Source organism: Osmerus eperlanus, chromosome 3 (genome assembly GCF_963692335.1).
Source record: "Osmerus eperlanus chromosome 3, fOsmEpe2.1, whole genome shotgun sequence".
In the NCBI taxonomy this organism is placed as follows: Eukaryota; Metazoa; Chordata; class Actinopteri; order Osmeriformes; family Osmeridae; genus Osmerus; species Osmerus eperlanus.
The window spans coordinates 1,948,268-1,969,330 of NC_085020.1; the positions used below are offsets into that span (position 1 = coordinate 1,948,268).

General features: G+C 46.0%; 2 protein-coding genes across 2 annotated transcripts; one reads left to right on the top strand and one right to left on the bottom strand.

Moving 5' to 3' along the window:
• Positions 1-757: 757 nt before the first annotated feature.
• Positions 758-13,982, bottom strand: actr3 (actin related protein 3). The gene is made up of 12 exons (XM_062456388.1): positions 13,720-13,982; positions 10,843-10,898; positions 9,869-9,993; positions 8,674-8,784; positions 8,361-8,456; positions 6,488-6,595; positions 6,195-6,338; positions 4,863-5,036; positions 4,143-4,235; positions 3,780-3,905; positions 2,745-2,828; positions 758-1,877 (listed from the first exon to the last, which is right to left on the bottom strand). The coding sequence occupies exons 1-12, from the start codon at positions 13,761-13,763 to the stop codon at positions 1,782-1,784; spliced, it is 1,257 nt and encodes a 418-aa protein (XP_062312372.1). The 5' UTR covers positions 13,764-13,982; the 3' UTR covers positions 758-1,781.
• Positions 13,983-14,565: 583 nt separating this feature from the next.
• LOC134016955 (solute carrier family 35 member F5-like) lies at positions 14,566-20,986 on the top strand. The gene is made up of 12 exons (XM_062456201.1): positions 14,566-14,791; positions 16,122-16,216; positions 16,456-16,607; positions 16,798-16,943; positions 17,081-17,230; positions 17,422-17,484; positions 17,565-17,646; positions 18,823-19,013; positions 19,511-19,592; positions 19,872-19,959; positions 20,597-20,661; positions 20,865-20,986. The coding sequence occupies exons 4-12, from the start codon at positions 16,809-16,811 to the stop codon at positions 20,984-20,986; spliced, it is 978 nt and encodes a 325-aa protein (XP_062312185.1). The 5' UTR covers positions 14,566-14,791; positions 16,122-16,216; positions 16,456-16,607; positions 16,798-16,808.
• The last annotated feature ends 77 nt before the right edge of the window (positions 20,987-21,063 follow it).

Genomic DNA, 21,063 nt, shown 5'->3' on the forward strand with positions numbered 1-21,063 from the left:
TCATCTGTTCTGTCACAGCAGATGTAGGCTACACCTCACAGGATTCTTTGTCCTGTTTTGCACAAACAATACCATTAGAAAATAGACCATTTAGGTCCCAGTGCCCCAAATTGATTTTTCTGCTGGAACAACACCACTTGAATGGAGATCTTAGACTGCGTCTTCCCAGCGTTGGTATCGTCTTCAGCAAGAATCCATTATCTGCAGGATTGATCGCCACAAAAGCAGGGAATGATTCTTTTTTAAATGAGCTATATATATACAAGAAAGGCATGCCCTCAAGTGGCACAGCAAACCTTGTGTCCTCCATCAACAGGTGAAGGTTGTTGAAACAGCCACTGAGAACCTGCATCATGGTCGAATGAGACACTGGAATTGGACTTCCCAGAGAACTGACATCCTGGAAGCCAGTCAGGGGTGAGAGGGTTTCAGTTCCTCCTGCTCTGGGGCTGAGCAACCATGTGGACCCAGGAAGGTGTTCTCTATCTCGGTAGTCTCTGCGGCTGCCCTTCTGAGAGCACGCTACTGACACCTGTCTTCCAACCGCTGATAGGAGGCATGTTAAACACCGCAGACAAACATCCTCACAGCACGTTGTGGATGCCAGGTGTATTGGGACATACGTCTAACCAGTCATTCCAATCTAGGTCATTTATTGGCAATAGTCCATTTTGTGATGAATAGACCAGAATTTTGTTAAAAACATATTATCCAATCCTATTAACACGAAATAAATAGGTCACACAAGAGAATCGTGTACTTAGAAACAAATTTGAGCCTTTATTGGAATGTTGCAAGGCATTAAATACAGAAATCCTGTCCTTTTAATAATTTGGTATATAATAAAAAAAAAGAAAGAGAGTTCTAGGCTAACAATACTGGTCAAACAGTCGCTCTTTTTCAATTTTACCATTAATATTTCATGAGCAGTTCTTTCTTTTCTTTCGTTGCGTTTGAGAGGTGGGTATCTAGCATGGGTGGAAAGCGAAAGCAAACATAGATAAATGTATTGGGAATTAAAGGGCATATAGCAAGGAAAAAGATGGAATCGAATGGTGGAAACTTATTTCTTTTTCAAACTTAAGAAAATACTGCGTATCAAAGCTGCATTAAGGGTTAAAACAGTCACTTGCTGATACTGGTATGCATTAAATGTTTTCCCCTGATTTCCCAAGTTTTACATATAAAAAACCTTTGTATGAAATATAAACAAGCTCTTGCCGTGATACACAAAGAGTGCATTTGAAGCAGAAATAAAGAGACAATAATATGTTCTAAACTTGTCATGATCACAAAATATGAAGTCTTCAGATATTGCCCAGACTCATGCTCAATAAACATAAATAATGTTTTATGACTTCACCAATATTACTGTTGTCGTTCTCACCATCATCATCATTATAATCATAATTAAGCGTTCTGTATGTTGCTCAACAGATCTGGAATCGATCTTAAATCGGTTTGGTTCAGAAACCATTTTTTTCCCCTCATTTTGGAAAGCGAAGAAAAAAAAGAAAAAAAAAAGAAAGAAAGAAAAGAAAGAAAAAGGAACATTCAGAATAACTCTTCTCCAGCCGGACTGGGTTTGGTCTGGTCTCTCTCTTTTCTTTTTTAATGATTCTGTATCTCCCTCTCGATCCGGACATCCAGAGTGAACGAGCAATCAAAGAGCACCATCCCTGAATCCCCTCACCGACTACCCCCCCACCCCACCCCACCCACCCACACCCTCCACACCCCTCCACACCCCCTACTAATCTGCTATGAGAGCTCCACCCCAGTTAGGACATGACTCCGAAGACGGGGTTGTGGCGACAGATGCTGGGTCCGATCTCCTCGTAGTCCTTCTTGGTGTGGCAGACCTGGTAGAACTCAGGCTGGAGGACAGACAGGGCACTTATGTTGACAACAGGTTCACTGAGAATACATCACAACACTATCAGAGTCTTCCTGAACTTTGATGTTGTGTGAAATAATACAAAATTACATTAAAATGACACGTCTCTTTGATAATGTTGTGAAACCCTGTTGTTATTTTTGTAGGCTTGTTACAGAACCATGAGTCTGTGAATATGCACAATCCAGTTTCATTGGGTCAGATTTGTACGAGTAATGATGTTGTCATCCAAATGAACTTCATCCACAAAATTGGGCCATAATTAAGATGGACAAAGTTCACTAAGTGAAATTAAACTAATCTGCGTAAACAGGAAGCACATGAATGCTGAAGTGTATTATTTCCTTTCACTTAAGTAATTTAACAGTTGAAGCAGCATTTTACATTTGCCAAACCGAAATTAAATAATCTGACAGAGTACATGAAAATATTCTGTCAGACAACATCTACTCTCAGTTGACTCATGATGAGTAACGTCCAAAGGTAAAATGTCAAAACAATCATAATCACCCTTTGTAAATGAACTCTTCACAAAGCATTCTAAATTGTGTATTTTCTCCAATAGAAAATCACTTTCGCTAATTTAATTGCTCTGCCGTTCACATTCAGAATTTGAAATGGAATGATGATGATTATAATCATGCAGACATCAATTACCAATCCAAAATAAAGTGCAGAGGCTATATTCTAAAGAGTAGTTGCCTTCACATGATGTATTTTTGTCAATCTGAATCAGACTTCAGGAGGTCAATCCTTTAACAGTCCAGGGACACACTCCCATCCATACGGTTAATAATGACAATAACACTTTCGACCAAAGTTATTCTAGGTAGGCTGTGATACTCACGGTTGATGCTAACATGGACCCTCCGAACCACACGGCGTATCTCTGCATATGATGTGTGATGACTTGCACATCGATTGGCTTCGGCTGGAAAGACAAATCAATCACCAGTAATGAAATATAATGAATGGATGAGGGTAACAATTAATAGATTACATTGCATTACGGCATCTATTCAATAATATAAGAATGTAAGGGTTACTGCATGAGTATGGTAAACATGATTGCAACAAATGAATACAAAATGGGAATTGAGCTTTTCTCCTGTAGTGTTAATGTCCATCTGCAGGAAAGTTACTGAAATGTCAAGGTATCGATATCGGGCAAATATGTACGGCATCCCTGTACTCAAGCCAGTCCAGAGGGTTGGAGGGAGGGAGGGACAGAGGCTAAGCTGGAGGGATGGAGGGAGAGATGGAGGCCAGGCTAGAGAGATGGAGGGAGGGAGAGATGGAGGGAGGGAGGGACGGAGGCCAGGCTAGAGAGATGGAGGGAGGGAGAGATGGAGGGAGGGGTGGAGGGACGGAGGCCAGGCTAGAGAGATGGAGGGAGGGAGAGATGGAGGGAGGGGTGGAGGGACAGAGGCCAGGCTAGAGATGGAGGGAGGGAGAGATGGAGGGAGGGGTGGAGGAACGGAGGCCAGGCTAGAGAGATGGAGGGAGGGAGAGATGGAGGGAGGGACGGAGGCCAGGCTAGAGATGGAGGGAGGGAGAGATGGAGGGAGGGGTGGAGGGACGGAGGCCAGGCTAGAGAGATGGAGGGAGGGACGGAGGCCAGGCTAGAGAGATGGAGGGACGGAGGGAGGGAGGGACGGAGGCCAGGCTAGAGAGATGGAGGGGCGGAGGGAGGGAGGGAGGGACGGAGGGACGGAGGGAGGGGCGGAGGGAGGGAGGGGTGGAGGGAGGGAGGGGTGGAGGGAGGGAGGGGTGGAGGGAGGGAGGGGTGGAGGGAGGGAGGGAGGGGTGGAGGGAGGGAGGGAGGGGTGGAGGGAGGGAGGGGTGGAGGGAGGGAGGGGTGGAGGGAGGGCTGGTGCCTCACCTTGAGCTTCCCGCCGCTCAGCTCCTCACTCATCTTCAGACGGGCATCGACCGTCCTCTTCAGGTCTCTCTGCATGCGCCGGCCAAAGTCCCTGAACATGGTGGAGCCTCCAGACAGAACGATGTTCTGGGGAAACAGAGCAGAGCATTACCGGGGAGGTCTATGTCTTATTCACCAAGCAGACGCTTCCATCCTGACCCAAAGAGTTTTGAGAAAGTACAGCAGAAAAATCAATGATCAGAAGTGAATATTTTTGTTTTAGTTGTCAGGGAAAGGTTAGTATTTCGCTAGTATATCTCACTATGGACACTGTTCACTACAGGCTCGGTACTGGCTTTCTGTTAGAGGCAGCAGGGGGGGTACCTTGTAGAGGGGACGTCTGACGTCAATGGGGCAGTTCTGGATCACCTCGTCCACCACCTCAGAGATGGGCTGGGTGAAGTCTGGGTTGGCAAACTGAGGGAGAGAAAGGTGACACGGTCAGCTGTTTTCTAATACACACACACACATCCAGACACACACACACACATCCAGACAAAATACAGACACACACCGACAAACATGACCTGAATTTCACACCATTTGGCCGGTTTCCATGGTCCTGTAGCAGACGTTCGTGCAGAACTGTGTAAATGGGCTTTTATTACATCTGATGAAAGACCTCTAGCTCTGTCACGATACGTCTGATGTTACCTCACACAACACAGTAAATAAGCAGGACCGTGCAAGCCAACCACACCGCCGGGCCCCTGCACACCCACACCGCGGGGCCCCTGCACACCCACACCGCGGGGCCCCTGCACACCCACACCGCGGGGCCCCTGCACACCCACACCGCCGGGCCCCTGCACACCCACACCGCCGGGCCCCTGCACACCCACACCGCCGGGCCCCTGCACACCCACACCGCCGGGCCCCTGCACACCCACACCGCCGGGCCCCTGCACACCCACACCGCCGGGCCCCTGCACACCCACACCGCCGGGCCCCTGCACACCCACACCGCCGGGCCCCTGCACACCCACACCGCCGGGCCCCTGCACACCCACACCTCCTCCCACGCCCAGTGCCGCGCTCACTCACCTCAGGGTGGAAGAAGATCTCCGGTCCCAGGAAGCGCTCGTATCCCACGTCGATGGTGAACTCCTTCTTGCTGATGGCGTTGATGCCGGTGTACTGCTTGATCCACTTGGAGCCGTCCGTGTCGTACTTGCTGAACTCCTTCACCAGGTCCGGACACACGTAGCTGTACCGCTCCTGGGGGGGTGGGTGGGTGGGGGGGGGAGAGAGTCACGGGAGGGGTGTGAACACACACCTCAACGTCTAATCCTAAGCAACAAACCCTAAAGCCATCCAAAAAAATACAGTAAAACGTTACATTGAAAAAAATATACATAAAACCTACATAAAAAACCTTAATACATAAAAACCTTAATACATAAAAAAGAACATAGTGTACAGGTGATCTACACTAGATCCTTTTCTTTATTCTCCAGATTGTGGCGTGTGCAAAACAACGCATGTTGGTGTTGTCTGTGTTTTTGTCCTTGATGAGCAATCAAGACCCATTCCTTGAAACAACCAGCAAGGTCCCTCAGAAGTGTTCTTCCTAACTACCAACGTTAAACAAACACGAGTGTGATTTCCATCCGTCACGTGTACAAGTTCTCCACAAAACACACCACGATGGGCAGCAAATACAAATGCTTTCCAATTACCCTCAAAATCAAGGAAACAATTGCTGTAATCAGGTCTCTCTAGCCAGGAAGCCTGGGTGTACGTCTTGAAATAACAAAGAACCGTCTTCAACAGAAGGAACCCAGCAGAATGTTGATTCCTTCCTTTCTAGAAAAATGTGGGTCTTTGAATCAAAAAGAGAGGTGCAGTGAATCACAATTGATTTGACTGATATCAAAGGAGCAATTACAAGTGGAGTCCTAATGGCAACCACACACTTCACACCAGGGGAGTCAAGTTTTGAATAATAATCTGGGCAAATCAAATACCACAAGTATCTCTCTCGGTCCCCGGGTTCTTAAAATCGATGAATAGCAAATACTCAACAAATCCAGACCTTCCGGCAAGCAGGGGACTAAAAATAAGTTGTGACATTTATGAGGAGAGACAATGGTGCCATCTACTGTTCTTACAATGATTTTACCTTCACCCCCCTGTATGAATTCACATGTCACAGGATTAGAAAATGTAGCTGTAGACCTACAACTGTAGCTTTCCATAGAAACAGAGATCAAATTACATCATACAATTAGACATTTCCTTAATATACCCTTCAACTATAACCTTGAACTTCCTTAAGTTACAGTCATGGGTATAGAACTAGGGACAATGCTCCAGCCTCATCACATCCAGGAAGTAGACAGTGGGGCTTGATGGGAAATGTAGTTGTTGGCCCACCTTGACTGCCTTGGCTGTCTCCAGCGACTGCTCTGGAGGGATTCCCACCTCCCGCTCCCTCAGAAGTTGCTGGGTGAAGTAGGTGATGTCACGCCCGGCGATGGGGATGTGCTTTATACAGCTGCCAATCACGTAGCCCTCCGCCTAGCAACCAGACAGAAGGATGAGAGCATTGAAATCAAAAACTGACAGGGGTTTATGAAAATACAGCTGGATTTTTTTCTAGATTTGATAACTTTTTCTAACTTTTGTGTGTGTGTAGCGTGTGTCAGAACCCAGCCTGTGTCACTCACCACAGGGATGACGTGAGTGACTCCGTCCCCGCTGTCGATGACCGTTCCTGTCAGGGTCCTCTCCCCCACCTGTCTGGAGGTCCAGGAGGCAGCCAGAGCCAGCACTGCCTGGGGAACACACACACACACACACACACACACACACACAACATCTCATCATCATCTACACAAGACTAGCACTGCCTGGAGAACACACACAACATCTCATCATCATCTACACAACACCAGCACTGTCTGGAGAACACACACAACATCTCATCATCATCTACACAACACCAGCACTGTCTGGAGAACACACACAACATCTCATCATCATCTACACAACACCAGCACTGTCTGGAGAACACACACAACATCTCATCATCATCTACACAACACCAGCACTGCCTGGGGAACACACACACACACACACAACATCTCATCATCATCTACACAACACCAGCACTGCCTGGGGAACACACACACACACACACAACATCTCATCATCATCTACACAAGACTAGCACTGCCTGGAGAACACACACAACATCTCATCATCATCTACACAACACTAGCACTGCCTGGAGACCACACACACACAACATCTCATCATCATCTACACAACACCAGCACTGCCTGGGGAACACACACACAACAACGGGAACACAACACAACGGGGAGTCAGGTGGCTGAGCGGTGAGGGAATCGGGCTAGTAATCCGAAGGTTGCCAGTTCGATTCCCGGTCATGCCAACTGACGTTGTGTCCTTGGGCAAGGCACTTCACCCTACTTGCCTCAGGGGAATGTCCCTGTACTTACTGTAAGTCGCTCTGGATAAGAGCGTCTGCTAAATTACTAAATGTAAATGTAACATCTCATCATCATCTACACAACATTAGCACGGTAACGGTTAACCGACAATACGAATGTTTATTGGTTAATTGTATCGGTGAAACAGTGTTGCCAATTCAGCAACAATGTCGCTAGCTAGATTTAGCAAATCACCTTCCCTAGAGACAAAAAAAGTAATATGTAGTGACTAGCTACAAATCTAGCGACTTTTTGCGCGAGCAGGGCAAGAAGGCTGAGCGAATCACGCTACACGCAGCTCTACAATGAAATGCTCTACATTTACATTTAGTCATTTAGCAGACGCTCTTATCCAGAGCGACTTACAGTAAGTACAGGGACATTCCCCCGAGGGAGGTAGGGTGAAGTGCCTTGCCCAAGGACACAACGTCATTTTCGCACGGCCGGGAATCGAACTGGCAACCTTCAGATTACTAGCCCGATTCCCTAACCGCTCAGCCACCTGACTCCGGCTCTACATCATCAAGATATTATTCGTGGACGAATGATATCTTGAAATTATGCAAAGCTCTGAAATGATTAAAAAGGTGCTTCTAATTATGATAAGAGGATTATATTTTGGAGGATATAAAAATAAAAATTAAAGAGTTCCTTAAAAGGAAAGGTGTCTCAGTGTCTGAGAAGGTAAGCATTTGAAAGCTGTGTAATTTCCCCTCAGGGTTCCCTCTCTTCCTCTGCAGTGAGAGAAGGTCTGCCCTGCACAGAGACGCCTCGCTGGAGCACGGCCCTACCTGCACAGAGACGCCTCGCTGGAGCACGGCCCTACCTGCACAGAGACGCCTCGCTGGAGCACGGCCCTACCTGCACAGAGACGCCTCGCTGGAGCACGGCCCTACCTGCAGAGACGCCTCGCTGGAGCACGGCCGTACCTGCACAGAGACGGCTCCCTAACGGCCCTACCTGCACAGAGACGGCTCCCTAACGGCCCTACCTGCACAGAGACGGCTCCCTAACGGCCCTACCTGCACAGAGACGGCTCCCTAACGGCCCTACCTGCACAGAGACGGCTCCCTAATGGCCCTACCTGCACGGCGATGTAGAGTCCAGGGACGTTGAAGGACTCGAACATGATCTCGGCAGTGTACTCTCGGTTCTCCGGTGTGTTCAGAGGTGGTTCTGTCTGCAAGGGGAGAACAAACGAGACCAGAAGTTTACAAATGAAGAACCAGCTAATTCAGATAAAGATGACGAATTGAGACGATCAAACATGCATTACTCTGCTCCAGGAAGAGTGTATGTTTGGACAGGGCCTGGACTAACGTAACTCCAGTACTAAGCCCCGAGCCATTAGCATGTCTCACAGAACACCCACGAGCGGCCAGAAGCTCGTCTCTTACCAGCAGGAAGTAGTGGTCTTCTGGCTCCGCCCTCAGGTACTTGAAGATGACTTGCTCCATGAACCTCTCCATCAGGTCCCAGTCTTCCACGATACCGTGACGGATGGGCCACTGGGAAGGAAAGATCAAAGGTCATTCACTAATGTGTAAAATCCCATTAGGACTTGATAAGCCAGGGGGAAGATATATGGTGGTCATTCCTTTATCAGGTAAAGGATTTGTGTTGATAACGGTGATTGAAATTGCATGCATGCAGGCTTTTGTGATGGAATTAATTTAGTTTCTATAGGTACCGAAATCCTTCAACACTGAAACCCAGCAATTCTTTAAGCAAAGTATTGGAGAGTGACGAAAAATTGTTGCCTAGATCAGCAAGAAAACACTTGACAAACTCTTGATGTCGGAACACTCAGGAGTTCTGTACCTCCTGCCTTAAGGCCTTTTGCATTCGCACAGCAGTGTACAGCTGCATGTTTATAACATTTACATTTAGTCATTTAGCAGACGCTCTTATCCAGAGCGACTTACAGTAAGTACAGGGACATTCCCCCGAGGCAAGTAGGGTGAAGTGCCTTTCCCAAGGACACAACGTCATTTGACACGGCCGGGAATCCAACCGGCAACCTTCTGATTACTAGCCCGATTCCCTAACAGCTCACCTGACTCCCACATAACCAGACCAACACGAGCCACTCTGCTTGTCCCTCGTGTGAGTCAGTCCGTACTTTGAGACGCTCGGCTGGAGCCAGCAGGGTCCACTGTTTTTGATGTGTTGTTTGTTTCTGTAACAGTCCTTTAATAACAGACGGAGTAGCACAGAAGGTCCACAGAGGTATGGATTCATCTGCGGTGCAGAGCGCAGGTGCAGCGCGCAGGTGCAGCGCGCAGGTGCAGCTGTGACGTAGTGTTCTCTGACTGGCACTGTGCTAGTCAAACTATGTGGTGTCGTTAACAGAATATGTATAAAATATAAGATAGGGTACGATGTGCGTGAATAAGCATCGTATTTGTAATGAAAGGAATAAATAGTGACGGCTTTCAGGATTTCTTACAGGTATAATCGATTGATTGATTCGCTTGTGGCGTATTTTGGATGTTGTTCATATGGGCATACTGCGGACTTTTCAAGGTCTTGCTGCGCTCATATTCTGGTCTTGTTGTGGTCTTACGGATATTTTTAAAGAAGGCACGGTACCTTTGTAGCATACGTGGGCTTGTCTATTGCCTCGTCACCGATGTAGAAGTCCAGATCATCCACCCCCTTCATCATCCTTCTCTGGGCCTGGTCCCCTACCTTGGCCGACTCTTTGATTGCAATACCTGAGACAAAAGAGAGGGAGGGATGGGAAAAGTTGAGTGGTAAAAGAGAGGTAGAGAAGAGAAAGTGAGGGAAAGCGGAAATGAGGAGAGGAGGTATGAGGAAGAGGAGAGAAATGTTTATCAGGCTGATTTCATCCTAGTGACAATGTACAGCAGACTAGGTACGCACATCTACGTGCCTAGTCCAGGACACGGTTTAATAAAAGACAAGCTCATTTCTTATCTGTATGTCGACACAGAGACTAGAGATGCTTTTCTCAGCCCACTTCCCTAATGTAAGGAGGAACTTTTTTTTCTTCACTTTATTAGACAGAGACACCCAGGCCACTATGTGGTAGGTGCCCTACCCGCTGAGGTACCAGGGCGCCCAAGGAGAACCTGCCCAGTAAGGAGAACCTGCCCAGTAAGGAGAAACTGCCCAGTAAGGAGAAACTGCCCAGTAAGGAGAAACTGCCCAGTAAGGAGAAACTGCCCAGTAAGGAGAAACTGCCCAGTAAGGAGAAACTGCCCAGTAAGGAGAAACTGCCCAGTAAGGAGAACCTGCCCAGTAAGGAGAAACTGCCCAGTAAGGAGAACCTGCCCAGTAAGGAGAACCTGCCCAGTAAGGAGAACCTGCCCAGTAAGGAGAACCTGCCCAGTAAGGAGAACCTGCCCAGTAAGGAGGACCTGCCCAGTAAGGAGAACCTGCCCAGTAAGGAGAACCTGCCCAGTAAGGAGGACCTGCCCAGTAAGGAGAACCTGCCCAGTAAGGAGAACCTGCCCAGTAAGGAGGACCTGCCCAGTAAGGAGGACCTGCCCAGTAAGGAGAACCTGCCCAGTAAGAAGAACCTGCCCAGCAGACATACTCACATGATGGAACGATGAACTGTGGCTCTGTGTTCCCCGCGTACCCCAGTTTAGTGTATCTGCAAGAGAAAGCGACCCATCATCAATCACACCACCTCCTACAGTAGCTAAACCCTTAATCCACCAGTGTTCTGCACCCACTTGGCACACAGGCGAGTTTATTTTGTTAAAAGATATTTGGCTATCTTTCCTAAACTTATCTTTTGATCAATACCATCACTGTCCTGCTGAATGTCGTAGGCTGGCTGTGGGCCAGCTCTCATGGCTCTATAGAGACGCCGGGAGAGCTGTGAAAGGGCCATTCATGTCACACTCGGACTCTAAGGAACTACTTATGCTAAAATGCACTTTCTTGAATATGGTCGTTGCATTAGAGGGATTTGTATAGTATTTGACTAGTCAGTAGTTAAATTGAAAGTGTGAGACATACACAAATTTAAAAAGTTAGTTGGTGCACATCTCTGTGAAACCTGCACAGGAGATAAGAGTGTTAGCCATGTAGCATGTCGTAGACTGATCAACACCACCATCGACCAAAGAGGTTTCAACCATTTATATCATTTTGCCTGCATCAAAACAAACCCTTGGAGAACACCTTTAACATTTAGCATCAAAGACTGTTTTACAGCCTTCCTCAGCTAGCTCCTAAGTGAAGTGGGTCTTGGCTGGGCACGTGCTATCCAGATGTAGCCGATGCTCGAGTCAGTGCTTACCAGCTTCCTGCGGAGGGCTGGTGGAGGACACTACCGAGGCCTGCCAAGAGCACTGTGGCCATGCTAGGCTACATCCTGGCCATAACACTGCCTTCTTTGAACTGAAGTTCATAGGAAAAGGACAGGATGTGTTGCCTGTCTTCAAAAGGACGTGATCAAATAATTTTACTGGAACTAAGTCTGGGAGGTTCTCTAGATGAGGTTGTACATACTAGGACCATTTGATATAAAATAGCCTGTGTAGTATCAGATAACTCAGATTGTGGAGGACACAGAGACTTGGATTTTAAGTTCATTCCACAGAACAGTCCAGGCTTGTCTGAACATCAACCAGCCTAAACAAGACTAGTTACACCACGGCAACCTACAGACATACTTCAGTCACTGAAGTTTAATAATGTAACGAAACACTGACAACAATGCTGGCCAGCCTGGCTACAAACGAGGCAAGTCATGTATGTGACAAGTGCTTAATCCGTGTTTAAAGAGCTAATCTTAAATATATGTTGGCTGAGAAACAACTTGGCTCTATCCCATTTCTGTGGATGCTTAACCTGAAAATTCTGCATTTACATAACTATAAAATGAGGTATTGCTGCTTTTCTTTGAACATTGCTTTGAGATTCCCAATCAAGAATGATTTGCCTCGCTTTTCCTAAAAGCAACACTCAGTAGCAAATTAAATAGGTTCACTTTGAGCCAGGAAGATCAGAATTAGCTTAAAGACAGCAGTAGCACTGTCTCTATGCCATTAAGCTCTAAAAATAGTCCATCACTGACTGTGCCAGAGGAAAGAGCAGTTTTCTCACTTCTTTTGCATGACTCATGTGGACCACGCTCAGCTGCCAGGCTCGTACCTTAGCAGCTAGCCTTTAAGCCTTCTCAGCGTTTCACCACATCTGCTCTGCAGAAGCAGTAGCTTGATTCTCCCTCCTGAGCAGCAGACATCTCTTCCTGGGCCGTTCAGACCAGATGCACTAGCTAATGACCCAGAGGGTGGGGGGATGTGGAGAGGTATGCAAGACAGGGAGTGAAGAGTTCAGGTCTCTACATGCAAACACACCACAACAGTATCCATCCCCTGTCTAGCATACCAGGCTAGCATACCAGGCTTCTGTTATTCGGAGGAGACTGTGTTAAAAGGAACAGGATCTGAAACAGATATTTATTAATAAGACTCATGTATTCATGTTTAGTCACTGAAGATTACACGAAAAGGTGGAGGGTGCTGTTCTTGTGAGAAACGTGTAGGGAGGCCTAAAAATTAGTAGATTCAATGTACATAAAGTCGGTTGGTTGAGATAAAGTTGGATGTATATGGATAAATCCAAAAAGTCACCAAAAGTACAACGGTGATCCAGTCAATACACGGTACGTGATTGACAGAGAAGCGGAAGTTAGTACAACCAATGCAAACATTGTTTTAGAATCGTGAGGTCGCCCTAATTATGATTTTTCCTGTCTGTATAATATGATTTTCCCTAATAGAAAATGCATGACATCATATCTAATGGATAATAAAATGGATTAAGTAGAAAAGCAGACGACGAGTAAAGGGGAGAAATTAGAGAACTTAATCAAAAAAACATGTTCGGATGCCGAAAAACGACCATATATGGACTAAAAAGCTTGAATGAGGAAGTGTCGACAATGTAGGAAGTCGTTGTGCGCGTGCTCAAAGCCGGGACTTATGAGCAACCGCTGTAAAATACTTAGCTAACTATGAATTGCATTTTCCAAAGTCAAATGGCCAATAACTGTATACATTACTGCATACACTCCCCATACGCATAGGACACGCATAGGTTATATAACATTGAGGCTCCGAGGCGAAAGAGCAGATAGAAAGATGTCTATGGGTGGATGCTTGCTAGTATGAAATCCTTTCGACAGGAAGATCTTTTCTGATGATGATAGCAAATATCAGCTTTTAGTGTAGCAAGCTAATTGAAAATGATAACACCTTACATCGATTTATATTGACCAGGCGTGCATGGTCAACACGATTTAAAATCACGATTTTTGCAATGAATGGGTAAGGAAGGCTACAACGATGCTATGATGGCAAGCTAGCTCGCAAACACACCCAGTTGCTGTCAACGTCTGCTCGGTGACACCCAAAATCTCCGTGCTCTCTCTGCAAGGCGGTCTAGTTTGAATATCTTACCCTGTACCGCAGTCGACAACACACGCCGGTAACCGTCCTGCCATCTCTTGCTCTTGAGGTAATCACCGATATCTGCTTTGGTGGAGAACAGGCTGTGTCGGGTGTATGATCTTGCAAGCCGTCCACAGGCGGAACCCTAAACCCGCACAGTGCAGTTTCTACTTCCGCACTAGGTTTCAGGCAAACAGGGAGAGGCAAGATGGCTGACGCCGGGGAGCGATGCAGGCAGAGTTCCTCGCAGAAGCTGTCAATCACGGAGCATGCCCTTTCCTGTGAGAGAATAGTAAAAATCAGAATCATTTGCAGATGCAAGATATCTTTTGGGGCCCAAAACATATACAGCATACGTTTGAACATATGTATAATTTCCAATTGTAAATTCATTCTCAACGCATGTAGCCTATCAGTTATCCAGCACACAAAACACAAATTCCAAAAATTGCTGCAGTCGAAGACACAATTTATGGTTATTGAGGGGCTGGACAATCACTAATATGACACTAAAATCCCTCAGTTAAAACACATGTTTACACATAGGCTACTATCATATTTCCATCAGATCATAAACCTTTAGGCTATTGCGCTGAGCTTTCGTGTAAACAACACAATCGAAGCATTTACTTTTTCATTATATGGAATGTTTTGTGTTGCAGGAATACTTTCGGTGGATCTCGTGTAAGAATGAATCTAACCCTTGACCGCCCTGCATAATTTTTGTGTTGAAGACCTTATTTTGCTGTTTAAATTCGTCAATAATATTTTGATTACATCGACCGCTAAAGTCCCACTTGCTCACCCTTTTAACAGTTTTGTTTTTCCAATGTATTACATTGGAAATCGCACTGTGAAATAAGACTACATCTCCCAGAAGGCAAAGCCTCGTTCAGTGCCTTAAAGTGAAGTCACCTGAGCAGGAAGAAGCAGGAATGCTAATGTTTACAACCAGTTTAACAGCTATATTTATATTATCATCACTCATGTTTGTCGATTACAAGTGTCGTTGTATCTGCAAAGACGAAGTGGGTTGCTACTCTCGTACCTAGCAAACTAATCGATACCACACAGCAGATAGGTAAATACGAATTGTTTATCGATCTTTCCAGGTATCTAACGCTAGTTTTTACATGCTAAGATATGGCTAGTTTATCTACGCTGTTAGCCGTCTAGCTAGAGCTAATAATAACGAAAGAGCTATATTTCGCTTCGAACAATTGTGTCATTGTTGGTAAATTGTTTACCGTTTCTAAAATATAGAAAGATCTGCAATAATTACTGTTATAAGTGTGGATTTAGATTATTTTGTAAGACAACCTATGTTTAAGTTGCCTGCAGATAGACTAGCCTACATTATAGAATACATATAGCTATATGTGTTGATGCATTGGCTGTTTTAATGTGGAGATACCACGACATCAGTGACATCAGCCACTGTGAACTAGTGTCATATTTTTTGCGGAATACATTTTTGTAAAGTCAAATGAACACACTTAATGTTTTGAATAATTTTATAACTGTATCCTACATTAAACTAGCCGAGTAAGTAGGCTACTATTTGGCAGTAAAGTTCAAACCAACTAACTAACAGTCAAATGTATAGCTAGCTATTTTCACTGGCTTGACAGACTGCTTATAAAACGTATCACTAAATAAGAGAACCTGCTACAAACTAGATATCCACAGCCAAGTATCTTACCCAAAACACCTCTTGATTTAAACCATTATTGGTATCACATTGAAAAGTTTGGGCATGTTAATTTTACGTTCCAAAGATATTTCTTAAACATAACATTTCTTAATTGAACATGTCTCAGCATTGTAGTGGGCAACCTGCTTTATTAATCCCCAATAGGAAATTGCGGCGTGGCATCCGGAAAGAAGAGGAATAGGAAATCAAAATGATGAACACTAGGTTACCAATACAAAACACTAGATTCGCCAACAATAACGTTACTAATCACTGCATTGAAATCACACTTTCAAAACGAGTTAGCCTACCAAGGCCCAATGTATAGTTGTAGGGCATGTGATGGCTGAGCAAACACTGAACAATGAGGTCTTTCATGGGCAGCAGCACGTCGGCTCGAGACTGTGTAGCAATACGAAGCTCGTCTCAAGCGCATAGGTAGGCCTTTATACAGAAGGGGTGTTTTGTTAGTTAAGCTTTTGTAATGTAAGATATATCAAATCACATGTTCTCAAGGAAAGAAGAATGAATGATGTATGTTACATTCACAGTAGTCAGACATGACCTTGTCATCAAAACAGCCCATTTCGTGGGTTTTATTTAGTGAAGTAATTTACAAACTAAGCTAACACCTAGCGGTGAGGTTTAACAGGTAACGCTGCAAGTCAATCGGGCTCCGCGTGTTCACTTGGCTCTTTGTCGTACCTGTTTACCGCAGCTGCCCTGGAGCTTCCCTCACCAATCCCTCTGGACTCGGGCTGCTCTGAGTCACCAAACTGAGGACAAACAACACCAACGGGCCTTTTAGAGCAGGTAACACTCTACAGCTCTTAGAATGGGGTTACTGTTGGTTCTTTTATACTAAGCCATTATAGATTCTGTCTGTGTGTTCTTTTTTTAAGTGCATTTCTGCTTTATTGGAATATAAATTGTGTCAAATGACAGGGAATATAAGGGGAGAGAGAGAGAGAGAGGACAGGACATGCAGGAAATGGCCCGGGTTGGATTTGAAGCTGGGCCCCCTGATGGAAATCCTCTGCCTTTTAACCCAGCCACAGTGTTTGGAGTTACGCAGCCATGTGGAGGAAGCTGATCTGAGAGGAGCCGTTTGCTGCCTTGACTTTCCTGATCTCCTCACCCTGTTTCAGGCTGAGGGAGTGAGGAGGCCACTGTTTCCCCCAACCGCCCTCAGAGGGATTCACAGGTACAGACACATCTGCGGAACAGCTACCAGGTGGCTGTCTTTGTGTCCTGTTTAAAGTTGAACATATTCCGAACTGTTTTGTTTTATTTGTTATCGCTGTGCCTGTGTGTCTGTCTGTTTGCCTGTGTGGTTGTACGCCTGTGTGTTTACCTGTGTGTGTGTGTGTGTGTGTTGACCTGTGTGCCCCCAGCAGCAGTCCAGATGGTGTGGGTGTTCATCATGAACCGGATGGGCTCCCAGGGCAGCTCCGTGGCCCAGAGGAGACGCATGGCTCTGGGGGTGGTGATCCTGCTGCTGGTGGACATCATCTGGGTGGCCTCCTCAGAGCTCACCTCCGTAAGACACTTTATATAACTGTTATATTTGCTGTGTCATAGGTGTGTTTTTTTTTATACGTCACAGTAAGAATAGAAAGAGGGAGTTGTTTCAAACCCATTTAAAACGAACCCTGACCCAGTGTCTCTCCTCTCCAGTACATATTCAAGAGGCAGGAGTACAACAAGCCGTTCTTCAGCACCTTCACTAAGACCTCCATGTTTGTCCTGTACCTGCTGGGCTTCCTGCTGTGGCGTCCCTGGAGACAGCAGTGCACAGGGACCCTGCGAGGACGACACGCTGCCTTCGTACGTGGCCCTTACCCACTCCAACCACAAGAGGGCGATGTCCGATGTTTTCTTTTGTCTTGTGAAGCCCTTGTTAACAGCGCTTGTAAAAAGAGCTGAACAGATAACATGTGATTTGTCTGTGATGTATTTGAATGCACGGATGTGTGTTTCTGAGGCGTGCGCTGACCACGGCATCGTTGTTTCCACAGTTTGCTGATGCTGAGGCGTACTTTGCCCCCTGCACCACTGATCCCAGTCTGAACAACTCTTTAGTGAGTATAGACTCGTTTAGCAGCTGTTTTCAGATTTCATGCACTGTTTGCTGTTTGGCTGATTTGTGTTTTCTTTGTAGAGTGAACCTCTGTATGTTCCAGTGAAGTTTCAGGATGTTCCTACGGAGCTCAGCAGCTGTGCCAACGTAGCCTGTGACTCTAGTGGGTACTCACACAATGTGACACAGATTTAGATACTCAGTGTTTCCCCTAGGTTTACAGGGCGGGGGGGGAGGGCGACCATGAGACAGAAATGACACGCCGTCGTGTAAATAAGATAAATAACATAAGGCCATTTAGTTTGTTGAATAAAAGAGCAAGCTATAGACCTGTTTTATAGGAAAGGTAACCTTGAATTACTTATTTTGTGATCTGGCGCCCAATAAAAAATAAATATAAAAATAAATAATACAAAAATATATATTTTTAATAAAATGTACTTGACCTTCCGGGGGGGGGGGGTAGGGGAAACAGGTGTTATAATGCTACTGGTTTTGGATTGGGTATGTTCAAATGATTGCTTTAGATATATAATTCCTATATAAATCAAATGATATGATGTAGTTTAAAATGTCATACAGAATACATGTTTCTATGAAGGAAAAAAACCCTGCAATGGATTTCATGATTGTGCTGCAGAGGGTGCTGGTGAGCTGTGATTGGACGGATTCCCTCTTGGATGCCTTTCTTGAACGTTCTTTAACCCTCAGCCTTAATCATCTTGTTTATCTATGATCCCTAAGAGGAAAACAAAAAAAAGATCTTATTATTATCTTTCTGGGTCGTACATATGGGAGGGGGGATGATGATAGATTATGATGATGCCAGTTTATCAGTTCCCACTCGTTCATGTAATTAAAGTGAGTTTGATTTATTGAGTTTAAATTATCCGTCTCCACCCCCTTCTCATCCCCTCTCCTCCATTTATCTGTCTCTCCCTCTCTTTCCCCATCCACCCCTTGATCCATCCCTCGCTCCCTCCATCCCCATCCCTCCATCCCCCTATCCCCTATCCCTCCATCCCCTATCCTTCCATCCCCTATCCTTCCATCCCTCCATCCCCTATCCCTCCGTCCCCTATCCTTCCATCCCCTATCCTTCCATCCCTCCATCCCCCCATCCCTCCATCCCCCTATCCCTCCATCCCCTATCCCCCTATCCCTCCATCCCCCTATCCCCCTATCCTTCCATCCCCTATCCTTCCATCCCCTATCCCTCCATCCCCTATCCCTCCATCCCCTATCCCTCCATCCCCCTATCCTTCCATCCCTCCATCCCCTATCCCTCCATCCCCTATCCCTCCATCCCCCTATCCCCCATCCTTTATCCGCCCCCCAGCCTCCAGGAAGCAGCGTGTACGCTTCAGCAACATCATGGAGGTTCGTCAGCTGCCGTCCACCCAGGCTCTGGAGGCCAAGCTGTCCCGCATGTCCTACCCCGCCGCCAGGGACCATGAGTCCATGCTCCGCTCTGTGGCCAAGCTCACCGTCTCCGACGTGGCCAAGATCAGCTTCTTCTTCTGCTTCGTGGTGAGCGGCCAGGTCGGCAGGTCCCTGCTCGACGGGGTGTTTGTCACGTTCGAGTTTCATCGCTCGCTTGGTAATGCTGCACTTAAGGAAAGCCAGTTCCTCTTTGTGCCTGTGCACTGCAGGTGTGGGTCTGCAGAAAGCCATTCATTTCACCTTCTTCAAACTCAGTTTATACACTGCCAGTTGTGTTGTTCGTCGTTGACTTGTTATTAGTTGCGAGGTTTAGATGAGGTTTAGAAGTTAGATTGTCAGTGTTATGTTATTCCTGGCCCTGTGGCAATGTCTATTGAGAGTGTGGACAGATAGCTTTGCCCTTCATGAATAGTGTAGATCAGGTACATTATGCATGCAGTGACCAGAGATCATTTATCAAGATAACTTTCAGCTGTAAACACCTGTATGTAATAACCTGTGTAACCTCCTAAGCCATTATCCTGAACAGGAAGTGCTCATCAGAGGTGTGTCACACTGACTCATGTCCTTGTCGTCCCTCTCAGTGGTTCCTAGCTAACCTGTCCTACCAAGAGGCCCTGTCAGACACCCAGGTTGCCATAGTGAACATTTTATCCTCTACTTCAGGTGAGTCGTCATCCTCAGATGAAACTTTGCCTCATCCGTAGCCATAGTCACAGCCTTTAACAGCAACGTAAATTACTTGGTGATAAACTGTATTTAAAGTTTCACTCTGTCAAAATGGCTTTTATCACAGATGTCCATTTTTCTTTTCAGCTCTTAAATGTTATACCTCCAGCTAGTCACTTCCCCGTTTTGAACGACGTGGTTTAGACGTGGTTTGGGCTAGCAGCGTGTGCTGAATGAATAACGTGCTCTGTTGTGTTCCTGTCACGCTGCTCCCAGGTCTGTTCACCCTCATCCTGGCGGCCATCTTCCCTAGCAACAGCAGCGATCGCTTCACCCTGTCCAAACTGCTGGCGGTGGCTCTGAGGTACACTAGTAACAAAGATAACTATAGCTACTATTCCAGGTTTTGCTTTCAGGAATTGCCCATCAGGGATATACCATTTTTGAATTGAATAAGAAGTGAACATGTTTTGGCACACATGGTGAAGTGACTAAGACAAACTTTCCCACTGTGGTGTGGTCTGTTTGGCCCTGTTGTAACTCACGTGTCAGGAACTGGGTAAATCACTGCTGATTACTAACACACCTCTGGATGAGCTACCATGATGGACTCTCCTAGAAATGCATTTTATGCATTTAGCAGACGCTTTTATCCAAAGCGACTTCCAAGGGAGAGCTTTACAAAAGCGCATAGGTCACTGATCATAACAACAAGATAGCCCCAAACATTACGGCAGCTAAAACATGAAGCACACATTGTGAAAACCAAATAAGTCCCAAAGGGAAGAACCATAAGAGCATGTAGTTAAACAAGTTACAATTAAACAACATGAACCTCAAAAAGTGCAATGGTGTACCTGTTGAAAAAAGCAAGCAACAAAAATATATTTCATAGCGAGTACAATAGAAATGGCAAAGTAGCGGGTGTGTGACCTGGTGTTGACCTGGTTTTGTCCTGGTGTGACCTGGTGTTGACCTGCTGTGTGTGCCTCCCTACTCAGTATGGGAGGAGTTGCGATGGTCAGCTTTTCCAGCATGGACAGCCCAGACGGCAATGGAGCAATAGGTAACCATGGACCCCACCTCACCTCACACATCCCATAATAATACATTTATTAATTTGTGTCACTAACCCACTTAGGAGTGTGTGCAGAGGGACTGATGCTGGATGGATAAGCATGGGTGCCTGTGTAAGCTGTAGTGGGGTGTTTCTGGGGGTAGTTTCTGGAAAGCCGCATGAAGAGTGATGAGAGATGTTTGTGGATTAAGGTTCTCTGTGGTCGCTGGCGGGGGCTGTGCTGTATGCTGTCTACATCGTCATGATCAAGAGGAAAGTAGACCGTGAGGACAAACTGGACATCCCCATGTTCTTTGGTGAGGAGATCAAGTGAGATCAAGCTTAAGCTCAGCCCTACTCACAGAATAGCGCACTGAAATATAACTACAGTTATGCAGACAAACCAACAGC